General features: G+C 32.9%; 2 protein-coding genes and 1 non-coding gene across 5 annotated transcripts; 2 read left to right on the top strand and 1 right to left on the bottom strand.

Annotated features, from left to right (window-relative positions):
- The first annotated feature begins 3,359 nt into the window (after positions 1 to 3,359).
- On the top strand, positions 3,360 to 3,431 carry Trnat-cgu (transfer RNA threonine (anticodon CGU)). Its single transcript has one exon. It is a non-coding gene; the product is annotated as a tRNA-Thr (tRNA).
- A 4,162-nt stretch (positions 3,432 to 7,593) lies between these two features.
- Positions 7,594 to 11,915, top strand: LOC130625705 (uncharacterized). 2 transcript variants are annotated; one of them, XM_057440808.1, is made up of 4 exons: positions 7,594 to 8,461; positions 9,199 to 9,505; positions 10,413 to 10,509; positions 11,246 to 11,915. In XM_057440808.1, the coding sequence occupies exons 1-4, from the start codon at positions 8,451 to 8,453 to the stop codon at positions 11,635 to 11,637; spliced, it is 807 nt and encodes a 268-aa protein (XP_057296791.1). In that variant the 5' UTR covers positions 7,594 to 8,450; the 3' UTR covers positions 11,638 to 11,915. The 2 variants fall into 2 exon arrangements, with proteins under 2 accessions (XP_057296791.1, XP_057296790.1); XM_057440807.1 differs by having other exon boundaries at positions 7,594 to 9,505.
- Positions 11,916 to 19,959: 8,044 nt separating this feature from the next.
- On the bottom strand, positions 19,960 to 21,123 carry LOC130625885 (uncharacterized). 2 transcript variants are annotated; one of them, XM_057441005.1, is made up of 4 exons: positions 20,972 to 21,023; positions 20,747 to 20,852; positions 20,486 to 20,653; positions 19,960 to 20,337 (listed from the first exon to the last, which is right to left on the bottom strand). In XM_057441005.1, the coding sequence occupies exons 2-4, from the start codon at positions 20,796 to 20,798 to the stop codon at positions 20,072 to 20,074; spliced, it is 486 nt and encodes a 161-aa protein (XP_057296988.1). In that variant the 5' UTR covers positions 20,799 to 20,852; positions 20,972 to 21,023; the 3' UTR covers positions 19,960 to 20,071. The 2 variants fall into 2 exon arrangements, with proteins under 2 accessions (XP_057296988.1, XP_057296987.1); XM_057441004.1 differs by having other exon boundaries at positions 19,961 to 20,337; positions 20,968 to 21,123.
- Between the last annotated feature and the right edge of the window lie 2,133 nt (positions 21,124 to 23,256).

The raw sequence follows: 23,256 nt of genomic DNA on the forward strand, positions 1-23,256 counted from the left end.
CTGATATGTTATCACTTGACATGCTGTTTCATCCTTAGGACAGACTTGAACGTAACCAGTTCTTTGGCATTCTTTATCATTGTTCACAGCATTGCATTGAAAACATCGAAATGATGTGACTAGTAGAAAAATGGTATTATATTAAAAAGAACAAGATTTTTAGAGATTGGTAGGATTTTAATTTCAATTTAATTTCAAAAAGGTAACATCACTTTTCAAAATAAATTAAGTCCCATATCACAAAAATGTGTGATCAAAAAATTGATTATTTTTTACTTAACAATATGTAAAAGAAGGCATTATGTCCCTTACACAGCAAAGGACTCATATTGGCATACAGCGAAGGAAAGATGTCGTGTAATGTTCATAGTTTTTGATCACTTAACTTTAAGAGGCCAAAATAGTGTACCATAAGACAGAAAATTAAATTATCATAACGGGAGATCGAAAATTACGTTTTTGAAGACTGAAAGTTATCAGGGAAAAAATATGGAAGATTTGGATGATGCGAAAAAACGGCTGCCAAGTCTAGGGATTAATATTTCTTACCTAAGCTAAGAAAACAAGTGTCTACTAGCAGATAAATTAACAAGACTGTTGCTGTCTTCTTCATTGTTAAAAATGACCTCTCCTGTTAAATCCTCTTTCTGAATTAAACAGCTCTTTCTTTAAATAAATTTATTATTTCTCTTCAAAAAAATAATTGTAAAAAATTAATGAACAATGTTTTCTATAAAAAATAGGTGCGTGATAGGAAAACCTTCAATTCTCTCATCTGTTAATTATTTCATCTTCAAAACACAGCTGCTAAAGTCAGGAAGTTGCATGTCGGATTTGAATCTTTCACTACATTGTTAGATTTTCACAATTTTCATTACTTTAAAGATATAAAAAACGGTAGAGGCTCCCTAAAATGGACGCCTGCTTTTCTGTAGCACAGACAATATGATTTGTTCTAGACGAGTTCCCAAAAAGTTAATTAGATACTGCGCGTCTTATAGAATCAATAAACTTTAGACTTTTGCCAAAGTTTATATTACAATAAAAGATGTTACGAGCTACCAAACTGCATCTACATTTAGCTACCTTTGCTTTTTAGCTAGAGATGAAGCTAACAGCTAGATAGGCACAATTTTATTTCCATCCCAGTAAAATTATGATTGATGAAGATAACAAGAAAGTAAATAATGCTAGTTACAATAAAAAGCAAACTAAACTAAAAAAACATTAAAGATAGCTTTAGGATGGCTCCTCTAAATGCACCCCCAAAAAGATTATACAACTGTTTATGTTATTCTTATCTTAACATCTATTACAAAAATAAAAAGTTGTTAGAAAACAATACAAACTTTAACACAACAGCGAGGTACAAAGTTCAATTATTTACAAATCACATTATTAATAGTCGTATTCTGTCTGTTCGTGTGCGAAAAAAATGGTGTGTCACGGTCTCACCAAAATACGAACTGTCCTTATACCATACGAAGGAGATTTTATTTCACTTTCCCGCTTTTGGCGCATTTGGGTAGCTACAAATTTATCAACAAATCAACCAATCAGCAAGCCTTAAATTTAATTGTCGGCGTTTTTTTATTGTTTAATTACTTTTGACTGCGTTTATTATCACATCAGCACCTTCAACTTTCTATTACCTTCCATCAAATGAGAAAAAAAAACAATCTGAAATTTAGCAAAAAGATTATTGTGGTCGTGGTCAGTGTTAGGTAGGTCTATGTTTGACTTTCTTTCTCCAAAGAGTTTTTATTTTTGTAGTATACGTTTTTACATGTTAAGGTGAATATATTTTCGCGTTTTCAGCCGTATATAAATCTTAACTAATTATATGATTTTAGCTACGGACTAAGATTTGGTGGCAGCATATTAAAAGCAGATAGCTAGCTAGTGTTCTTTATTGCTATTCTTTCAAGGTTTACCACAGTGTTATATAAAATATTTTCGAGAGGAAGGTTCTCGCTTCTTGTTTTCAGAGCCCAAAGCGCCAAATAGAACTAAATCGGCAAATTGCAATGGAGGAATCCTAAGTACAAATCAATGAATTATCGAATTTATTGATAAGAACAGACAGAAGGCAACTTTTTCATTTTTTCTATTTATTCGAACTGTAATTTATCATTTATCCATTATTTTACATAAGCCAACCAGAAGTTTCGAGAATTTGAATAAACACACCAGCTATAAAATATTTTACATCGGTAATTTTGAATGTGACATGGGCTTAGCCAAATTCTGCATTAAATTTTCTGCACGTGCATAAAAGTCATAAGCCTTGCATCAAAGAAAAAAACTAAATGATATAATAAACACCCAATGGCCTAGTGGTAAGGTGTAGGTCTCGTAAACAAAAAGTCACAGTTTTGAACCTTTTCTGTGTTTAAATTATGTCGATTCGTATGGCAGAATTTTCCGGAAATAAGATGCGGATAAGAGCACGGAGTTAACAGACTAGACGAAACTTCTCGCTTCTTGTTTTAGAGTCAGTGGCAATAAACAGGGCTATATCAATAAATTGCAACGGAAAACATCTACGTATAAATTACACTTACCTTTTTAATACGTTTAATACTTAGTAGAAAGAATAGGCGATAGGCGTCCTCTTTTTTCCTTGTTTTCATAATTTCAATTGTGATTCTTTATTTCTTCATTTCTTCATATAGGACAACCTGAAATTTGAACAAATCAAATAACGCAACAACGTATAAAATATTCTATATCAGTAATTCTAACCGTGATATGGGTTTACAAAAACCTGCATTAATACATTTCACTTGCATAAAAAGTCATTGACATCGTTTCAGAAAAAAGTACCAAAGGATATAATTCAGACGCAGTGGTCAAGTGGTAAGTCATCGGTCTCGTAAGCCGAAGATCACTAGTTTAAACTCTGTCTCTTCCTAAATTATACCGAAGGAGATACCTGACCTTTCCTATCACATCGTCGCAAAATACTTCAGATGTTGTCAAAATCTTAAAAATGTATGAAACTTCTAACACCTTGATTTTGAAGTCAACAGCAATAAAAAGGACCTCATTGGCAAACTGTAATACGGAAGTAATTATTGACATAACTTGTGCACAATTATTTAATTTACCTTCAAGGACTGGTGACAGGTATGCTCTTATTTTCTCTTGTTAAAATTGTTATCCTTTATAACTATGCATGTCTGCATTGGACAGCATGAAATTCGTACAGAGGGAAACAAACAACCACGTGTTTTATCTTTTACATAAATGATGCTGAAAATGGGAGAGGCTCCCAATATCATTTATACAATTTTCTACACTTCCCTTACATTGTTCTAAATTATGCTTGAAAAGAAACTACGAAATAACATAATACCGGCGCAGTGGCCAAGTGGTAAGGCGTCGGTCTCGTAAACCGAAGATCACGAGTTCGAACCTCGTCTGTGCCTAATTTTTGTCGACGGAGATGCCTTACCTTTCCCAACATATCATTTTGATATACTTGAGATCTTTTCAAAGCCTTGAATATGTATTAAATTTCTAACGCCTTATTTTTAAAGTCAACTGCGACAAGTAATTCTTGTGTTAGCTTGTTCACATTTATACGAAATATCTTCAAGGACTTGTGACAGGTATGTCCCCATTTTTGCCGTGTTAAAATTGCAATTCTTTATTATTATGCGTCTCTGAATTGGACGTATAAAATTCTTACAGATGGAAACAAACAACGATCTGTGATATCTTTCACCTTAATACTTTTGAAAATGGAAGAGTCTTCTCAATATCATTTATTCAATTTTCCACATTATCCTTAATTGTTCTAAGTTTCGCTTCAAGAGAAAGTACCAAAGAATATAATGCAGGCGCAGTGGCCAAGTGGTAAGGCATCGGTCTAGTAAACCGAAGATTACGAGCATGTTGACACGTTTGCCGGTCTTTCCTGACATTTCAGGCTGATATGCCTTAGAAGTCAAGCAGTTTCATTCAGTGTCTTGACTTGTTTTTAAAGTCAAAAGGAATAAACAGGACTGAATCAGCAAATTGCAATTGAGAACATCTAAGTACAAATTGCAGTAACTTATCCAACTTATTGATAAGAACAGAAAATAGCCACCCTTGTCCTTCCTGTTTTCACCTTATTCAAATTGTAATTCTTTACTTTTTTTATATATATATAGGACAACTCCAAATTCCGGCTGGTTGAATATGACATGGACTTAACAAGTTTTGCATTAAATTTTACGAACTGGCATAAAACGTCATAAAGTAATTCTTTTGTTTTAACATTGTCATTAAAAAGAAGTGCGCTCCCCACCATAGAGATTTTCAGTTTAATTGTGACTTTGGGTTACCGAGGTTATATCTATAGCGCTTTGAATGAGTCTTGTTTTTAACTCGAATGTTTAACTAAACTTTAATTAATTTATATTGAATTAACATATATAATACTCTAAAATAAATTTTCCTTTAAATTCACTAACGCGTAAGATAGAAGTTTTCTTCTTTTAAAATGATTACCATCTCACGCATAATTTAAATAAAAAAAATATGAATTAAAAGACATAATCCCTTATTATCTTTCATGTAATAAATTATTTCGCTGTTAAACCGTTATTGAAATTAAATAATCATGTGCTGAGTATATCAAATTACAATGATTTATGTTCGCAGTTTAAATGATAAACAAGTTATCACACTTGTTCTCGAAAAATAACTCGTGAAATATGTAAACTTGAACTTAAAAACTCAAAAAAATATTTCCGACATTTTTCTCAGCACTGTGAGATAGGATTTTCACCGACTTGATGAAACAGTTGTATGAGGCCAAAGGGATCGTAAAAACTGCAAATAGAGGTTAACACAGTACGTTTGGTAGGTGAAACTGTATTCCTTTCGTCAATAATTTTTGACAGATCAAGTAAAAGTTCCTTTCTTAATTGTTATCCCAAATTTCTCCCATTATTTTCTCGCGATTGTGATCCTCTTTCAAACGTTTTGGTGGTATGATTTCTACTTGAAAGTTGCTAGTCACGATAGGAGGATATTAAAAAAGAGTTTAGCAATATGAATAAATGTAGTCTCATTCCTTGCTCCTACCGAATGAATAGTGAGACCGTCTCCGTTGTTTTATACTAGTCTTTCTGCTTATGGTGCGGTCATTTACCTTCAATCTAAATCAATAGGCGCCAGTCAGCAAATTTCTTTCGTGACAGCAAAATGTGGGAAATATATTACTTGTCAATTTACTCAGATCAGTAAAAAATGCGTTGTGTAATCGCATACCTTTATCAGAAACGCATCTTTTTAGTGATAGTAATAAGATAAGCCACTGGATATTAGCCACTGATAAGGAGTTAACACTTTCACTGAAAATCGAATAACTCAGATTCGCAGTGATATAACAAAAATGATATTACTGCCTCAAATTACAAAATCGATCAGATAGTAATACAAAACAAATCCCTCGTACTGTCGATGTAATTAATAGTCATTTTTGGAAAACTGAACCAGAGTTTATTAAAACAGGGCTATTCTCAGAGAGCTAGATAAGTATTGCTGTGAACGAATTGGATAAAGAAATAGAAAAAGTCACTACCCTGATTATGAATTTTTTACCAAATTTTCTTAATACTTGTCGCAAATCGCCATCGTAGACCGTTTTAGTAATTAGAACAAATACAAAAGGTTGGTCGCGTGGGTTTATCGTTTTATTAATAACAACGTGCAACTACTCTAACCGACCATCGTTAACGAATATGTGTTTAAATGATGAACGCCCAGTTTCCGTTGCTGGGGCGTTGTGTTGCATTTGGGGAATGCTTTTGGGAAAGACAAGGTATTTTTTAAAATTGGATTGTATACATGAGCAGCGTGTATGAGATATAGTTTTAGCCTTTGTTCTGAGGCCAGATGCGAAATCTTTTAGGCGAAGTTTGGTTAGGTTTACAAGTAAAAGAAGGTGTCCAGACGAACATATCGAGTAAAGGAATGAATTTTGTAGCGAAAGAAATAGAGGCTTTTGTTAGTGAATTGAATATTGGTTAATGTTTTAGATCACCCTATCAGGTTTCTTTCAAAGAAGGATTATTAACTTTAGAAAATATTAAAAAAAAAACAGTTGGATAAACAGAAATTGACTAATAAGAAAATGCAGATCGTCCTTTTGTCAATAAAAGCATTGTAAACAAACAACCACTAACCAATCTATATCCCTGCAACATGGAGCAGCGTTTGACACCTAATCATTTGCCATATGGTCAACGGATGCAAAATTTATTAGCTAAAATCAGAACACCGTAAGAGAAAACACCATCGAAGTTCACACCTAACGTCAAGATTGATTATAGCAGTTATCACAAAAAAAAATCCACTACAGTAGATCAATTTGGGGATTGCTGGAGAACCTATTTTTTATTGAATTTACGGCAGCAGGAAAATTACCTATCAAAATCCCATGCTGCAAACAAAACCGTTACTAGCGTTGGGGACATTGCAGTAATTAAGGATAATCAATTAACACGACAATCCTGGAAAATAGGAGCAAAGATCACTTGATAATAAACAAGTACGAACGAACGAACGAACGAACGAACGAACGAACGAACGAACGAACGAACGAACGAACGAACGAACGAACGAACGAACGAACGAACGAACGAACGAACGAACGAACGAACGAACGAACGAACGAACGAACGAACGAACGAACGAACGAACGAACGAACGAACGAACGAACGAACGAACGAACGAACGAACGAACGAACGAACGAACGAACGAACGAACGAACGAACGAACGAACGAACGAACGAACGAACGAACGAACGAACGAACTAGAAATCGACGAGAAGCAACTGTTCCTTTTCCTGTGTTTGCATATTTTCTCGTTGAAAATATTTTGTTGCCTACCTAGCGAGAATGGAGTATTGTGTTGTTAATAATTTGATGAAAGGTTTTAAATGGAAGGAACGGGCCTGTAAAATACATAGAAAGACGACCCCGTGATCACTTTGTTTTGTGATTACATGAAATGTTTTTATAATCTGATAATTAGGGAAGAAAGAAGTAAATGTTGTGTTTCTAGCATTTACCACTGTTAGTATTTCGTGGCTTGTTGTTCCCCTTGATGTTAATAAGTTGCATTTACTGCGGGCGACATTTTGATTTCACTTCAAATTAATTCACTTTAGAAATATTGTCTTTGTATGCGTAGGTCTGTTTTTGTTAATTCTAGTAATTGTCGTGCAACACTTCTTGCACAACGACATCTCTTGCATCAATTTTTTTAGCACAATATATGTTTCCAAAAAATCATAACGGAATATGCTGTATAACTAACTGCAGTGGGATTGCTGTATAGCAGTTGATTAAAGAAGAAGCGAACTGAGCTGCAGGAACGGCTGCTGGATAAAAGTTTATGATCAGTGTTGATTTTAAAGACCAGACTGACTGGCTTGGTCGCCTCTGCTCTATAATTTTTTTTACTACAAATCAGCCTTATTTACGTCTTTGTGAGTGCTGAATTATTTATAATTGAGAATTTTTACACGTTTGCCAAATGGATGATTAAATTCTGATGGTCACGGGTCAATGCACACAAAGTAATTAGAAGAAGTTAAATATCAAAATAGCAAAAATGTTGAACAAGTAAACAACATTATTTTTATCATTTCCTACTGCTAAACTTGCTGAAAAAACTTTCGGGGAAAGAAAAAGAAAGTGTAAATTCAAGGAATAAAGATGAAGCCACAATATTGCGCGTTCGATTTGCTGTTGAATGTTTCTGGTCTGTATATTTATTTGGCGCCATTTCATCATAACAAACTTTATTGTTGAACATTGATAGTATGTTGTGGAAAAGGTAATCAAAACATGAAAAAAGTATTGTTGCTGGTCATGACAAATATTTCTTTAATTTAAAGAAGTTTACACAAAGGTTATAAAATGCTGTTACTACTATAGTACGTATAAATGTTCTTAGTTATGTCAAGTCAAAGATCTAATTTTTTGTTATTTACTGTACATGCAAAACCTACTTATTTTCACCCCAAACAACCATTAAAATTCTGTAAAAACGTTGCCAGGAAAATATATGGATATTTAATTATAAAATATAGTTATTCATTTGTTATTATAGTAGCTACCTTTTATTTTTTAGACTTCATAAGTTTTTCTCTCACTTAAAATTTATTTTCTGGGGGCCACAAAATAATGTTCGCCTCTCCTTAACCATTTTTATGTTAATGAGACTCAATTCTAAAATGAATTATGCAGAAATCTATGTCAAATCAAACCACTAGGTCAAGTTAATGTGTTAAAAAATAGTGAGTTAATTAAAAGTGCTTTAAAATATTTATGTTTTTCATATATACGTGTGAAAACAACTTTAATATACAGATTCTTATAGAATTTAAACTTAATGTTATTAATTCATGATAAAAGAGAGACGTATCAAACATAACTGTCGAGATGTTGGTAAGGTGGGTGAAAAATTGTATTAGTTTTTTTATCTCTAAAATATATGCAATAATTTTCTTTATCGTTACCATTTTGTTGCGACGAGAACGATGAAATAAAGGTGACACTTGGTTTCAATTTGTTATTACTTCTCACTCATCCTTGCTGAACAATTTTTACTCGCCATCAAATAAGTCATTGACCCGTGGAAAATATTACGGGATTTCTCTCATTGCTACTGCAATCGTGGTGAAACTGTTGAAACGAAGGCAGTTTTTTCCTCATTATTCAAATTTGAACAAAACTGTCAATCAGTAATGCTCTGCAGCCGGCAGTTTGCAAAGTCGCGACTTTTGTACACACGTAGGCCAAGAAGACAGCGTTAAAGAGTTGCTAGTCACATTATTCAGCACACTCGCAATCTGAAATACTTCATGTCGGGGACCACGAAGTCCTCGAAATTCGTGAATAATGGCGTTGCTGACGTCAGCAACAATTAGCACATTTCAAGAATTTGGACTTTACCGAATAACCTAAGATCCGTTGACAAGTGAACTTTGATAAGTTCAAAATGTGCGAATCGAATATAGAAATAGCCTACGCAATTACTTGTGGTGGCGAACTTCGAAATTAGCTGTCTTGCCTTGCCGCTTCTATCTTAAAATGGCTAATAACACAACCTTTCACACAATTCTAAACGTAACATTAGCTTCCTGATTATTAGCTTGATGCAGTACAATAGGATTTTTCTTTTTTTTAGAGTGACATTATCGATGTTGTTTGTTTTGTTTTGGTGTTACCTCTCACTTGGATACATCACACGTCTGCATTGTCGTCGCCATGGAAATTTCTCCATCATTAAGTCAGATACAAGGTTTAGTGGTACAGTGGAAAAATCTTTGGAAGGTGTGACAAGATCTGAATGTGTTTTATCGTGTTTAACATGCGGTTGCTCGTTTATAAATTACCATCCAACGAATCTTGCGTGCGAGTTAATGAATGCTCAAGGAAACGAATCAAATGAAGCTGGTTGGCAATTTTTGTCAACAAATTACGGAACAAGGAATGTGAGTATGAAATTTTGTTTATCTCAGTGTCACAAATGGGTGCAGTGAAATTTCCCTACTGGCTATAATTTATCACCTACTTCTGATTTTTCACTCTACCTTGACAATGGAGTGCGTGTAAGAAGCATAGCTAAGGGTGCTTGACATTTCGTCTTGTCTTGGGGGTGACCATGCCGCACATTGTCCCACTCCAGTAAGAAGATTTATTGATAATGTATTGTATAATCAGCTGTGTCATGACATGTATTTTATTGCAGCTTGCTGCTTTGTCACCTCATAATCATTGCTGCAAAATTTCTCTCTTGTTGCAGTATCTATAAGTAGTAACTACTATGCTGTAGATAATTTCGCACCAAACATTTAAATTTCTATCCATTTTATTAAAGATTTTATTTCGGTTTGACTGTTCAGTGTTCATATTACTGTGGAAAGTTTATCATTTCTTGAACATGATAGCATGATAGTTTAGTAAGCGACGTTTCGGGATAAGATGAGAGAAGGATCTCCTGAAACGTCGCTTACTAAACTATCATGTTCAAGAAATGATAAACCTTCCACGGTAATTGTATCCATTGGTTTTAAAATGCACCTTACATCGAGGGGCCTAACTTGCTAGTTAATTTTGAAAATACGTAAATTAGAATAACATTTTCCAGATTAACAGCATATGACAAAACGGGACATTTACGAAAACCAGTCTTTATCCCGTGACAAAAACAAGAATTAACCCCTCGTACATAATTACTGCATTTCGGGCATGCTTGTTCGCCTGTTAGCATAAAATAATAATGTATGGATCCAAAGCAAAGCTTCACTGCGACCATTTTAAATACTTAAGCAAGATAAAACTATTAATAAAACAATAACATATGTACCAGAAATCACTGTTTTATTTTCTTTTTTTTAGAGAGGACCAATCTGTCGATCATTTAGTCCATGTGAAATTACAGAAGCTTGTGTTGATACTTGCTTTGAAGACGATCAAGTAGGCTACAAGTGCATACGTAAGTAACATGCCAAAATTGAGTGCAAAATTTGAATGTAACTGTCATTTGGAAATAAGAGTCATTGACTGATAAAAGTTTTTAACTTATATCTACACACGCGAATTGGTAAGCAATTTTTCTATACTTAACAAGGTATTCAAAAGCGGCTGGTAATCCACAGTCCAGCTTAAGGTGGTAAATAAAGAAAGGAAAAGGGGCAAAAAATACGTTTCTAAAACAGATCTGATTCTAAAAGTTGCGTAAGCTTCATACGTAAAACGAGATTAAAACTAAAGTTTGATTTTGAGTGGTGCGTTATAAAAATATGACTTTGGTGTTTCTATAAGAAGAGGTATCCAGCCACAAGTGAACTACTGTTGAGCCTTTGAATGAATAAATTAAGTAACATTAACCCTTAGTCAAAATTTTGTCTTGTTTAAAAAAAAATTGTATTTTAAATTCCTAGTTTTTTACTCCGAAGTCACAATGCAGTTACAAAAATATATAAAAAACAAAAAACTTGAAATAAAATAGATCTTTCCACAGCTTCTTTTGTAAAAGACTTGGAGCAAGTCATTTGAAGTACACAGTCTGAAGATTTTATATAAATTTTAAACGAATTATAAAAAAAGTATGTTCGCTGTGTTAGAGTTTAGCAAAAAGAATTAAATTTTTTAAATCACTTTTGAAATAACGTACATTCCTTCCTGTTAAAAAGCTTAAACATTATGTTTAGACAGTAACTTTTTTTTAGCACACCAATTCAAACAGCATGCACATTCCTCTGCTAGTGGATCTCCACTTAATCCTGATTATCCCGTAGACAATTTAAGAATTGCTGGGATATTCGTACAAACTCTCGCTAGTCCAGATGGCAACATTATCTTAGATTTAGGCTCAATAAAGTTTATTCGTTTCATCAGAACCTATTTCCACATGGCAACACCACATCTTCAAATTAGTATTGGAAACCTTAATTCCAGAGATGGAAATGTCTTTTGTTCGAGAGTATCGCAAGTGATTGGTGTAGATCTTGTTGTGGAATGCAGCTCATATCTATCCGGTCGTTACATCGTACTCTACCATGCGGCGGGTAGTGCACAACAGTTGAGTGTTTATTACATCGTTGCCTATATTGATGCATAAAAAAAATAAAACGTTGATCTTCGATGTTTACTCGAATTCAGTGACTCTTGATTGTTTCGTCAGATTACTAATTATCGAATTCGAGACCTTTGTTTTTTTCTTTCATTTTGATTCACTAAGATTTATACCTTACAAACTATTTCTAATACTTTAATATTAGTCGCACTTTTAAAATCATGTCATTGTCGAGAAAACGGACTCAAAACAACGACATTTCTTTTCATTTTTCTTCGTCTTTTTATTTCATAAATAAGCAAATGCGGACTCAATGTACATAGAAGGGGTTTTTAAAAGTAAATTATTCCATTTATAACTAACATGTTTTAATTATATTCATAACTAAAACACGTTTTTTTAATTGACACAACTAGATATTTTCATGATACGAAATAGAGATGAAGAATCAGTTTATTTTAGAATTTTTCTCCACAATAATATCTATTGAATTATCCATAAATGATTTAAAATTTTGAGATTAAAAAAAAATACCTCTTAAAAAAGCTTCAAACTAAATTGTCTATAACTTCCCAAATCAACTTTAAACTCAGGTTCTCAGGCAACTGTCTCGCTTTAAGCACTCCTTTGCTTGGGAATCGTTTTCTTAGTAAGGGTTTGAGCGAGTCGATCCTCCCCTCTTTAAAGTTCGCTAGCCTGACATTGTTGTGGTCCTAGATATTTCTAATGAAGCATATATAACGATTTCGAGAAATCCTATTACAGATTTACAATTTTGGTATAACTTGTGTTTGGTGTGAAACTCCATTTTAATTAAACAAAAAAACGTCCTAATATTTCTCAAATTTCACAATGAAAGAAATAGATCACATTTCATTTCCCAATTTATACGGGTTTAAAAGGGCTTTTTATGCAGTAAGTACTGGCCTCATAGCAGCGGGTGCAAAGTGGGTTATATTCTTCAACTTCTGTGGAATACTGTTTTACGGACCTTTTTTTCTCTTTAGGCATTTATAACATTTTGTGCCATGTGATACATATCTGAAGTATATAATAACCGGGTATGTTAAGACATAGTTAAAAACCCCTTTGCTTTGTCGCGTGACCAAGAAAATAAGAGGCCTGGATAAGCGAGAAAGTATGACACATCGTTACTTAGTTTTGCAAACTCGCGCACCTGCCCTGAGTGAGAGTCTTCGCATTAGACAATTATATATCTTTTGTTATATTACAACTATATTGTTTTGTAAAAATTTACCGTATACCGACTGCACACTTTCTAGTCTGATATACTAGACTTGTATAGCATATAAGAAGGTTATATAAAGTTAATAATAATTTTAATTGAATGCGATAAAGTAGAAGGTCTTCTACTTCGCACTGTCATTTTATTTATTTTATGTGCCAGATTTATCCTAATATGAAAATTTTTGCTTGTACTAAATTGTACGTAGAAAATTTTATCTATAATTTTAATACAGAAAAATTAGTAGTTATAAAAGTAAATCACATTTTTGACGAAGAAAAAATATTAGCACAGATTGCTGTCTTTCTTGACTGATCCCAATAATTATAACTTTCCAGGCCTTCCCAGTAAGGAAACATCTGATGTAAACTCCTAAATCCAAGTTATTTTGCGTCAACCTAATATATCGATGTTCGAATGAAAATAACCAAATTAATTTCTCGCAATTCAAATATATTCCTGACAATTTGTAAGGGAGTGGGGGAGGGGGTGTCTCTAAACCCTAATATCTTTATAATCGTTTATTACTTGCACATCATCGTATGCATTTTCTTTATCCGCGTTTCAAGCTGTACCCAATTGGAAGAACATCTTAGAAAAATTTTGAATGCCAAAATCATTGATGACATCAAAAAATTATATATCCGTTAATTGCTTTCTACCTGTAATCAAGGGATTTTTTTACAAACCATTCAACTAGCATTATAAAGTACTAGTCGTTAGCCCGTGGAAAAATCCACGGGTTCGCCCGTCGTAGCTAAGCTACCATTTTGCGTGACAGACAGACGGTCGGACGGACAGACGGCATTATAATATAGATATATTTTATTTGCAATTTTCTTAATACAATTCTCTTAATGCAATTGTATGTCCCACAAAATATATTTTCCTTGTCATAATTAAGTGCCCTGGTAAAGCAGAAAGCAATTAACACTTTTACGAACGATAGGTCGAATTTTAAGGAGGAGGTACCTTCACCTGCAACTTCGGAACACCTGCTTAATTTTAGAATAACACTCATGGCAGAATAACATAAATGGGGGCTTTATTTTCATTTTTAGTCACATGGTAAATGCTCTCAGAATTTCTAATATTGTTGTTGTGATGTGTATTTTCTTGAAACGTTTTAAATTTTCCAACCTATGTCAAATTAGTGGAATAATCAGGTTTTAGGACTTTTCTTAAGCTTCTTGTAGCTTCGAAGGACTCCGAAATGATAATTTCATTTTAGATTATGAAGCTTTTTTATATCGATTCTGGGTAAAAGATAAAAATATTTTCAATAGATTTGTGTACTTGGACACTCTCAAACATTAAAATATACACCTTTGGGATATAATAAGACCAAAATGCAAGAAAAAAATATGTAGAGATATTTTACGACCTCGGGGTGTAATTTAACGGGCCTACGCATGAAAATGGCGTAAGAAGGGCGCAACTTAAATGGAACAATGTTTACAGATAATATAATTGTGAATAAGCCAGTTTTTGTTTTTAAAACTTAAGTCCTATAAATCCGGAACAATTTTATAAAGGAAGTTTCATAGCCGTCGTTGTAAAAAACATTAGACAGTATAATCGTCTTTGCTCACAAGCATGCACACGCCATGAGCGTATTAACATATATAACTAGTCAATAGCTTCTGCAACAATCCATGGGAATTTGCCCCTTACCGCTAATTCGTTAAAAATGCATCGCAAAAAAAATAATTTCATTTAAAAATTTTAAAGACCCACTTATAAATAATGTAAATAAGCAGACCATAGCAATAAAATCAGTATTCAGAACAAGTAGAAACGGAGCGAATGTACTTTTTTTGAATCGTTGGTTTGATATTGTTAAAAAAATCCTAGCATATACACAGAACAAGTAAAATTTATAAAGAACACGCTCTCATTTGACACGAGTCATATTGAACAAGGTTTTGCTGGCAATGAATATATAATTTTCTTCATAGGGTGCAAATAATAATCTCCACAGGGTGCAAAAAATGAAAAATATATGATTAAATCATAGAATTAAATATTCATTATACTTAAGCTTAATCAAGGATTCTACTCATTTTAGTGCTCATTCTCGTTTCAGGGCAATGAAACAAACATTCGCTTTCTCTTCTTTTCTTCCTCCTGTTGGTTACCATAGTTCATAAACCACATTCTCTGTTGTCTCTTCTTCTCATCTCATTTGCAATTTTTTTTTTTATATATTGCCCTGGTTAACTTTAGTGAATAGAGCATAAAAAACTAAAAGTTGTTTTAAGGTTGATCTCCAACTGTTGAAAAAATTCTACGACATATTTTCTTGACATATTTTTCCCGGGTAGGAATACTTTAATTCACATCAGCCGCCATCTTGAATGCAATGCTTTTCACAATTTCCTACACCTGATGTATTTCTCGCGTTTTCATTAAGTGGAGTTTTCAATTTTCGAAATTATGTCCAATCCATAAAAAATTTCAAGATAATGCTGTGAACTTATTTTAATGTGTACACCGATGTTGGAAATCTTTCTTGTCTGGGAACTATTTTAACAAGTGGAGATCAACCTTTACAAGAATGTGAAAACTTAGTCTAGTAAACTGAACTCATCATTTTTGTCTTTTTAATATTTTTGATGAGAGAAGTTTAGAAAAACCTACCTTGATATTTAAGTTGATTTAATCGTAAGCAGATAATTAGGAGTCCTGGGACAGGCAAACGAGTGTCATTTTGGCAAAAAAAATTAGGGTAATCAATTCACCTTTATAATATCTATGGTATGGAAAAAGTTTGAATGTACATTCCTTACAAGGTCTAAAATTACTAATGACAGAACATGTCACACATTTGCTATTGCCTAAATATGATATCATAATTTATGCAGCATAATTAAATCTGAAATTCTTTAAATGTGAATATCTTCAGAACGAAAAGAGCTTTTAAGAAAAATTAAAAAAACTTTCTAACTAACCTTTCAAGCTCGGTAATATAAGTTTAGCATCATTATACACCTTGGGTTCCCTTTAATGACATATATTTTTAAAGTTCCAAAAAGTTGAAACGAAAGGATAAAATTTCCGTTTCTGGATGTTGACCCAGACTTTGCACCGATGTCGAATACCATTTTTGTTTCGTTTAACATTTTTTAGTATTTTGTGATAGATCAGGTTCTAAACAAAATAATGGCACTAACCCTTGGAATAGTGCGTCTGAAACTCAAGTCAAACCTTCTTTGACTTTGGTTAAGAAGGTTTAATTTGGGACAAAATTTGGTAGGTAAAAATTCTCCGTATTTTACGTAAAGTTGATACATTTTGGTTATACATATTTTGATTTGTTTTGGCTGTTATGGTTAATATTGTTGTATATTGTAATATTCGCAGAAACAAATGATATTAAATTTCCCAGCTGTTGAGGGAAAGATGTGACCATATTGATTTTGGTTTGCTTTGATAAATTCGTATAAGAAAAGTAAATCTTGATATCCTTGAAAAGCTTAGTAAATTGGACTTTACTGAAAATTTCTGGGTATAATGTGCGCCTTTGAAATTATGTATGCATTCGTGCCTTGTCTAACAGCTATGGCACTCTTGCCAATAATAGAACCAGGTTCGAATCCTGGATAGCGCTAGGAAAAACATAATTATCTAGCACCTATAGCTATATAGTAGCTACATTGAGGACAATATTGAATCCTTGAAAAAAGGGAAGATTTACATACAGTTCTATTCTCATAGCACACACCTTCACTGGAAAATTAAATTTCATATTAAACAAAAGTGTCTTATTTTGTTTGTCTTCACATCTTACTATTTTACATTGTTAACCGTCTGGATTTTCAAGCGGGCAATACGGGTTTTTAAGCATTCTGATTGGCCTAGCGCTCTTGACGACGGTACAAAAAAAATGGTAGCTTAAAATGTAAACAAGGACGAAAAAAGATATTTACGAAGCATTGGAAATGATTATTTATCTAGCTCCTGCAATACATTTATCGCTAAAATTATTTTCATAGGATAAAAACAATAAATAGTCAAGTTTAACAGGTAAAATGACTAGATTCAGCACATTTCGTCGGGATGCTTCTTCAACATGGGTAGTTAGCTAGCTAACTAACATTGTCCATAAAAAAACGATGACTTGATATTCAGTTTTATTAAAAATACTAAATACAAGGCGGCGAAATCATAAAAAATACATCTGCTCTCATTTTCAGATTCGTTCATTCAGCTTTGTGGTTACCAAGTCAACATAAAACTCGTTAAAGGCCATTGTTATTCTTGGCTAGCTGGCTAGTTAAAAAAATTACTTTAATATTCGTTGTAACTATATTTTAGCTGCGCATTCAACTTTACACATTATTCTGTAGGTGTCAAACATCGTAATGTTTTGTTTACAAAGTTTTATTCTTTAGGGACGTTGGAGTTCTAAATAGAATGTTTGTTTTTAGACAGGACTGTTTCAAATTTTGACATCGAGTGTAAACAGAAGTAGTGCTAGTGAATTATTACAATATTATTACAAAAACACCAAACTAAAGTTCTTATTATTTATTTTTATTTAACTTGAACGGTTAACAAATGCAATAATAAGCGATTACTCCGTGCTGCACAGAGAATATCGCCCTCAATCATTGCACCAACCTCGATATATTGCGGTACAGCCATGGGTAATTGGTTATCTATATATTAATACGCCTTGTGTGTGTGTGCGCACGGTGAGGCCACGTCACACAAATCACAGGTCACTTTCTTACGACGTGGCGTTACGCTAAAATTTACCAAGTTAAAGAAAACGCAAATCAGGGGGTTACTATATAAATATTTAATTCTCTTTTCTTATTTTTTTTTTAAAATAAAACTCTTTTTCCTTACTTATTAAAACTAAATTTTATTTTAATTTCAAATGGTTTTATTTGTTTTTTTGTTGTAAAAGCCCCGCTGGTCGTTTGGGATAGAATAATTAAATTTTACCCCCGGTTTACCATGTGCGCGCCGTATCTCACGGAAACAAAGTTTATTAACTGAAAAATGAAAACCGAAGCGAAGAAAGTTGTCTCTTTTTCAAAGCAATCCTGAAAAAAGTTATTTCAAACAAGGTTTACTCATCACGAGGTTAGATTAAAGCTTATTTGTTTCTTCTATCTTTTTTGTGTTCTGGGACCGAAGTTGCTTTCTTTTAAAAAAACTATCGAATTCGAATGATAATTCGAATCTAAGAAGTAAAGAACAAAACTGTTGTCATTGTAGAGCGACTGTTGATGTCGAGCGAGAATAAAAAAAGTTTATGTTGTTGCCAGAAATATTTGTTATAAAGAAGAAAAACGTACAATGATAAAACGTCAAAAAGAGAACTGATTGGAAATGTATCAGACAATTGTAGCTAGCTATACATTTTCAATTTGTTTTCTTTGGGATGAAGCGAAGTTTAATAATTGAAGTAAAAAACTGATTGGTCTTTTATCCACAGACGCTAGCTAACTGTGAAAGCCAAAGAAAGGCAGGTGTGTTGTTTAGTTTATCTGGTAAAGAGATAAGTTTAGGTGTGTAACGTTTTTTTTAACCGTTTTAACTTTCAGAGCTCAGCTTTTCCTTTAAATTTTTAGTTCCTTGTTGCGTCTTGAGCTTAAATGCGTTTTCTTTTGACACAATTTTTATAAGAATCTAAAATGTAAAGCGACGTTTTGAAGCCGTTTACACGCTTCCAGCTAAACTTTCCCCTTAATATGAAGTTAAATATGTTTTGTCTTTAGCCTGAACATATTTAACATTTTTTGTAAGAATATACTCTAAACAATGGGTCAGAATATCCTAAGAATATGTCTAAGCTTGGTTGTTTCTTTTAATATTAAAAATTTGTATGACTGAACCTCTTTCTCTCCAAAACAATGGGCAAGTACACCAGGGAAAGATAAGAACATGAAGGCGGAAACGAAAAAAACACTATTCTTATAAAATACAGCGTGTATATAATAGAGAAGATTTTATATAAAATGTTGAAAGTATTTTTTCGTTGTTACTGTTTTTAACGCTACGAAGTGGTTGATGTCGTTATAATAAACCTTAATGTAAACAAAGTTAAATCAATGTTTACATCTGTTACGTTACCGTTTAAAATATTATTCGATTCTTCAATTCGAAAACACTGCATTGTTATCATGCACTGCACGTTTGCGCATTGGGAAGGTTGCTATATGTAATAGACTAAATAGCTAATTTGGTATGATGCGTTAGAATCTGTACGTTGTGGAAACTTTGCAATAACCTTATTTGTGTGACTTATCGATTTTTTCTAATGTCTGGTATACCATTTTCCCTTTTATATTTCGGGCATGGCAAAGCAAGTATATAGTTTTAACAGATTTGTTAGCCACCTTTGATTTTGTTAAACTTTTTGCATTTTTATGTTGCTGGACATGCTTATATTTTTAAGCGTTCTGTTTCAGCGGGTACAAATATAACGCAGATTGTGAGAAACTTCAATCCCAGGGTTTTTTTCTCTTTTATTGTTATTTTTTTATTGCTGCACATATTTATTTTTTTGGACGTTTTGTTCTAGTGGTTATAAACTAGAATAATACAAATTGTGACTTTTAAAAATTCATTTTACTGTGTTGTATGTTTTTGTTTGGTATCCCTTACATCGGTTTAATGAGAGATTCAGTGGATTCCCCCACGGGTATTCAGCTAGTTATTGTATTAATAGCAAAGGGTTTGAAGTTGTAACAATTTTCTGATATATTTCGGACTTTAAATAATAAAAGACAGAAGATATCCTGAATTTTCTTTAAATTCTAAAGAACTGCGTCATTTAATTGGAAAATATTGACCATCATGTTTTATTATTTTTCAAGAATTTCTCAAAAATTTTCAAGAGTCCACGTTAAGCACATTATATTTGGGATTTTTACACTTTTACCTACAACTTTAACAGTCGAAAAAGTTGATAAGCTTGATAAACTTGGAGAAATGACGCAAAGACTTCTATTTCATCTATGGAGGCAATGGAGGACATACTTGGGTTTTTTTTTTTTGCTTGCTCCATTTTTAAAGTAAATTGAAAATTTATCTAAACTGAAAAAATTGGGAATTCGTAAAGTCCCTGGCCTTTTCGTCAGAAGTATAACTAACACACATTCTCCGAAATCTTTTATTTCGTGTACAAGGAATGTTTACAATAAGTTATAGAAGTTGACAAAAATTGACTAGATATAGATTTGCTTCACGCAAAGCTGTCCTGTGGTGTAATGTCACTCAGGCAGAACCAACAATTGCTTGCAGGCGTTGTTTAACATCTGTTAATCTCATCTTAATCCCATTTAATACCCTCTTAGAAATTTGATCATTGTGCAACATCTGCTTCAAATTTCTTGCTTCTTGTACACTTGTGACAAGTCCACAGTCAAGTGTTCTGTTGATGATCCCAATTCTGCTCTCTAACTTTTGAAGTATGCTCATGATTTCATCAAATTGGCTGCAAACACCTTTCACTTTTAGTTTGGCAATGAATGCATTTAAAACTAAATCAAAAAAATATTGTGTTAAATTAGTTTAGGTATTAAGTTGAATTAAAAATAAAAATTCCAATTTCCAAATTTTGTATCGGATTTAAAATTTTAATGGAAGGCTAAGGTAATATATCAAAACGGAAGTGAAATACACACTTACACGGAATAATCTGGTTGCACACTTTGATGTTGTCGTTTGCTGAAGTAATCAACGTATTGACTGTCGCATCTTCTGGATGAGTTGGAACATTGGGAATATTAGTGCAGTTGAGAGGAGCTGGAGTTGTAGTTGGTGCAACTGTTGTAGCCACGCTTTGTGAATATACCACTGCAAGGAAAAGCATAAAAATTATTGCATGATTTCCATGAAATATTACCATGAAATTATCATGCAGCATCGGAATATTAAACATTTAAATACCTGTTGCTGAAAACAGTAAGATAGCACTAACATAGGACATTCCACTAACCATTGCTGTTATCGTCAGGAAACTCTGTAGTACTTGAATATTTTATTGGATATTTTGCTAAAATAGATTATATTTCTTGAAAAAAAATATTCATGCTTTGGAAGTGATTATTTTGACACTAATAGTTTAACGTCAACTTGATAAAAATTGTCGCTTATAATATTTTACTTACCTACCAGCAGTCTTCTTTATTCGCCTCTTTGTAAATGTTCTGTCGTTGAAACTACAGCTTTTATAACAACAGGTCGTTAAGAAAAAAAAAAAAAGTTATCAATTTTATTGTGTTTAACCCACCTTTGCACAGATTTTCGTTTTAAAATTGTGATAAGCTTTTGTTCGTAGATGATTCATAAAATAGCTCAATTACAAGCTGTATGAGACAGCAAAATTAGAGTCAAACTTAAACAATATAAAAGCAATATTGTTATGAATTCTGGTTACGCAAACTGTATAATCTAATTAAGGAGTGTTTTCTCGATAAGGTTTGCCATTGTTTTGTTCTGTATAATACTTCCTCCATAATTATTTCAAACAACAGGTTATTGATACAATTTTCTTATTGCCAGGTAACAAATGCCTCGTCATTGATTTCTATTTTGGTTTGTTTCGTCAAACTACCTCGGTATCACCGAAGCTTAATGCAAACCATTTAATAATGAGAAGAAAAAGAAATTAGAACCTTTTTGGAATTGACTTCCTCCTCCGGTATCGAGTAGCTATCATGTATTACTATGGACCTTGTTTGCTAATTCGGTCTCACAGTAACTAAATGAAGTCATAGCTTGTAAGAAAAATAACAGTTAATTCATGCAATTGGTTATTGACAATTATCTTTTTGCCAGGAAACAGATGCAACTTGCCCTCTTCTATAGTAAAAAAAGGTGAACAGCGATTTTGAACAAAGTGTGTTCACGACTTCAAATTTCCAATGTGTTTTTTTTTTCAATCTATGTGGTATTGTGTTTTTTCCGAAGCACTTCCGACACAATTTCTAGCAGTTGAAATCAATTAGAATACAGCGTTAATCTTCTTCATTCTCTTTTAAGAAGTGGTATTTGTCAAGAGAAATTTTAGATTGAATCGTTCCTTTCGATGCCTGTACAGACGTCATGTTACCATGTAAATTAGCTTCAATGTCTCACCACGTGATTTCGAAAGTGAAGCAAAAGTTACAGTTACAAGGGTGTAATTTGGCTCAAGGGACTATAAAAACGGTTCCATTTAGAGAAAGTTCCACGTATCTGGGACTAATGGCAATTGTAGTTCACAATTAAAAAGGCTCATACAACGCATTTTGATTTTTTTCTTAGCTTGTAAAAGTGGAACATTGTCCTTGCTTAACCTTATGTTATACGCAATCCTAGTGGTATTCATGTAATGAAGTGAAATGCAATGTGTGTTCTTCTGAAGAATAAAATACATAAGCGCAAATAAAGGTAGAAGCATTGGGAATGTTTTATTCCAGAAAAGCTATAAAAAAGGCTACGTGTTTTGTTTATTTTGAAAACATCTTAATAATAGGACTGAGGTGTGGCGCGTGGCCTTGTGGTTATGGTGTTAGCTTCGTAATCACAGGGTCCGTAGCTCGATCTACAGCGCGGGCATGTTTAGCAAGTGTCTTTACCACAGCTACGGGTCAACACATGCTATGTAAGGGAAATTGGGTAGGCAATGCTGAGGTATACCTAATGTATACATTAACACAGGACTCACATTGATAACAGTGTTTCCAACACTGAAGTGGCTATATCCTGTATAAATATTCGGAATAATAATAATATTAATAATAAGTTCACACTAACATTATTGGCTAGATTTCAAACAGCTTCTGCTTACTATTTCTTTTTCCTACGATTAAATCCTTAACTTGAAAAACAAAGATCTTGTTAGATAGCGTCTTAAAAAAGGTTCTAATAATTTTAACTTATATGTTTGGTATTTGAAAGTTTAACAGAAAGGTGTTAAACAAACGACAGTCTCTGCCTTGCCTTCTGTGACCGTGAAATTACAGTTATTTTCTTATTTACTTTGTTCAACCGAAAATAAGAGCCTTATTGTCTACGTAATCTCTTCAGGACTTAGGACTCTATTCGAGAAATTATTATTATTTTAACTAAGTAAAGCACTACACACATAGATAACACTAAATCAACCGTGCATGAACATTTATATTTGTTGTCTACCACGACCAAAAAGTTTGTAAACAAAGTATAAAACTTTTCAATAATAATAGCTGTAGTTAACAAATAACAAATGTGATGTAATTTTATCGAATTCCCTTGGTTTTTCACGGCGAACAGTTTGTACTAATTATGCGTATTACTTAATTATTTTTATCAATTCGGCACACCTTGAAAATATTTTTCGTAGTTCCTTTCGTTACTGTTATCGCTCAGACATATATTACAATAAAGCGTATCAATACATCAAGAGTGTTTAACTGGTGATAAGTTGCAACAAA

The sequence above is a fragment of the Hydractinia symbiolongicarpus genome, chromosome 14, assembly GCF_029227915.1.
Source record: "Hydractinia symbiolongicarpus strain clone_291-10 chromosome 14, HSymV2.1, whole genome shotgun sequence".
NCBI lineage: Eukaryota > Metazoa > Cnidaria > Hydrozoa > Anthoathecata > Hydractiniidae > Hydractinia > Hydractinia symbiolongicarpus.

Coding starts and splice junctions, on each gene's coding strand:
- LOC130625705 (XM_057440807.1), top strand. CDS start 9,167: ATGCAGTACAATAGGATTTTTCTTTTTTTTAGAGTGACATTATCGATG. Junction 9,506..10,412: donor CAAATTACGGAACAAGGAAT/GTGAGTATGAAA, acceptor TCTTTTTTTTAG/AGAGGACCAATCTGTCGATC. Junction 10,510..11,245: donor AGTAGGCTACAAGTGCATAC/GTAAGTAACATG, acceptor ACTTTTTTTTAG/CACACCAATTCAAACAGCAT.
- LOC130625885 (XM_057441005.1), bottom strand. CDS start 20,798: ATGGTTAGTGGAATGTCCTATGTTAGTGCTATCTTACTGTTTTCAGCA. Junction 20,654..20,746: donor CTTACTGTTTTCAGCAACAG/GTATTTAAATGT, acceptor TTTTCCTTGCAG/TGGTATATTCACAAAGCGTG. Junction 20,338..20,485: donor GTGCAACCAGATTATTCCGT/GTAAGTGTGTAT, acceptor TTTTTGATTTAG/TTTTAAATGCATTCATTGCC.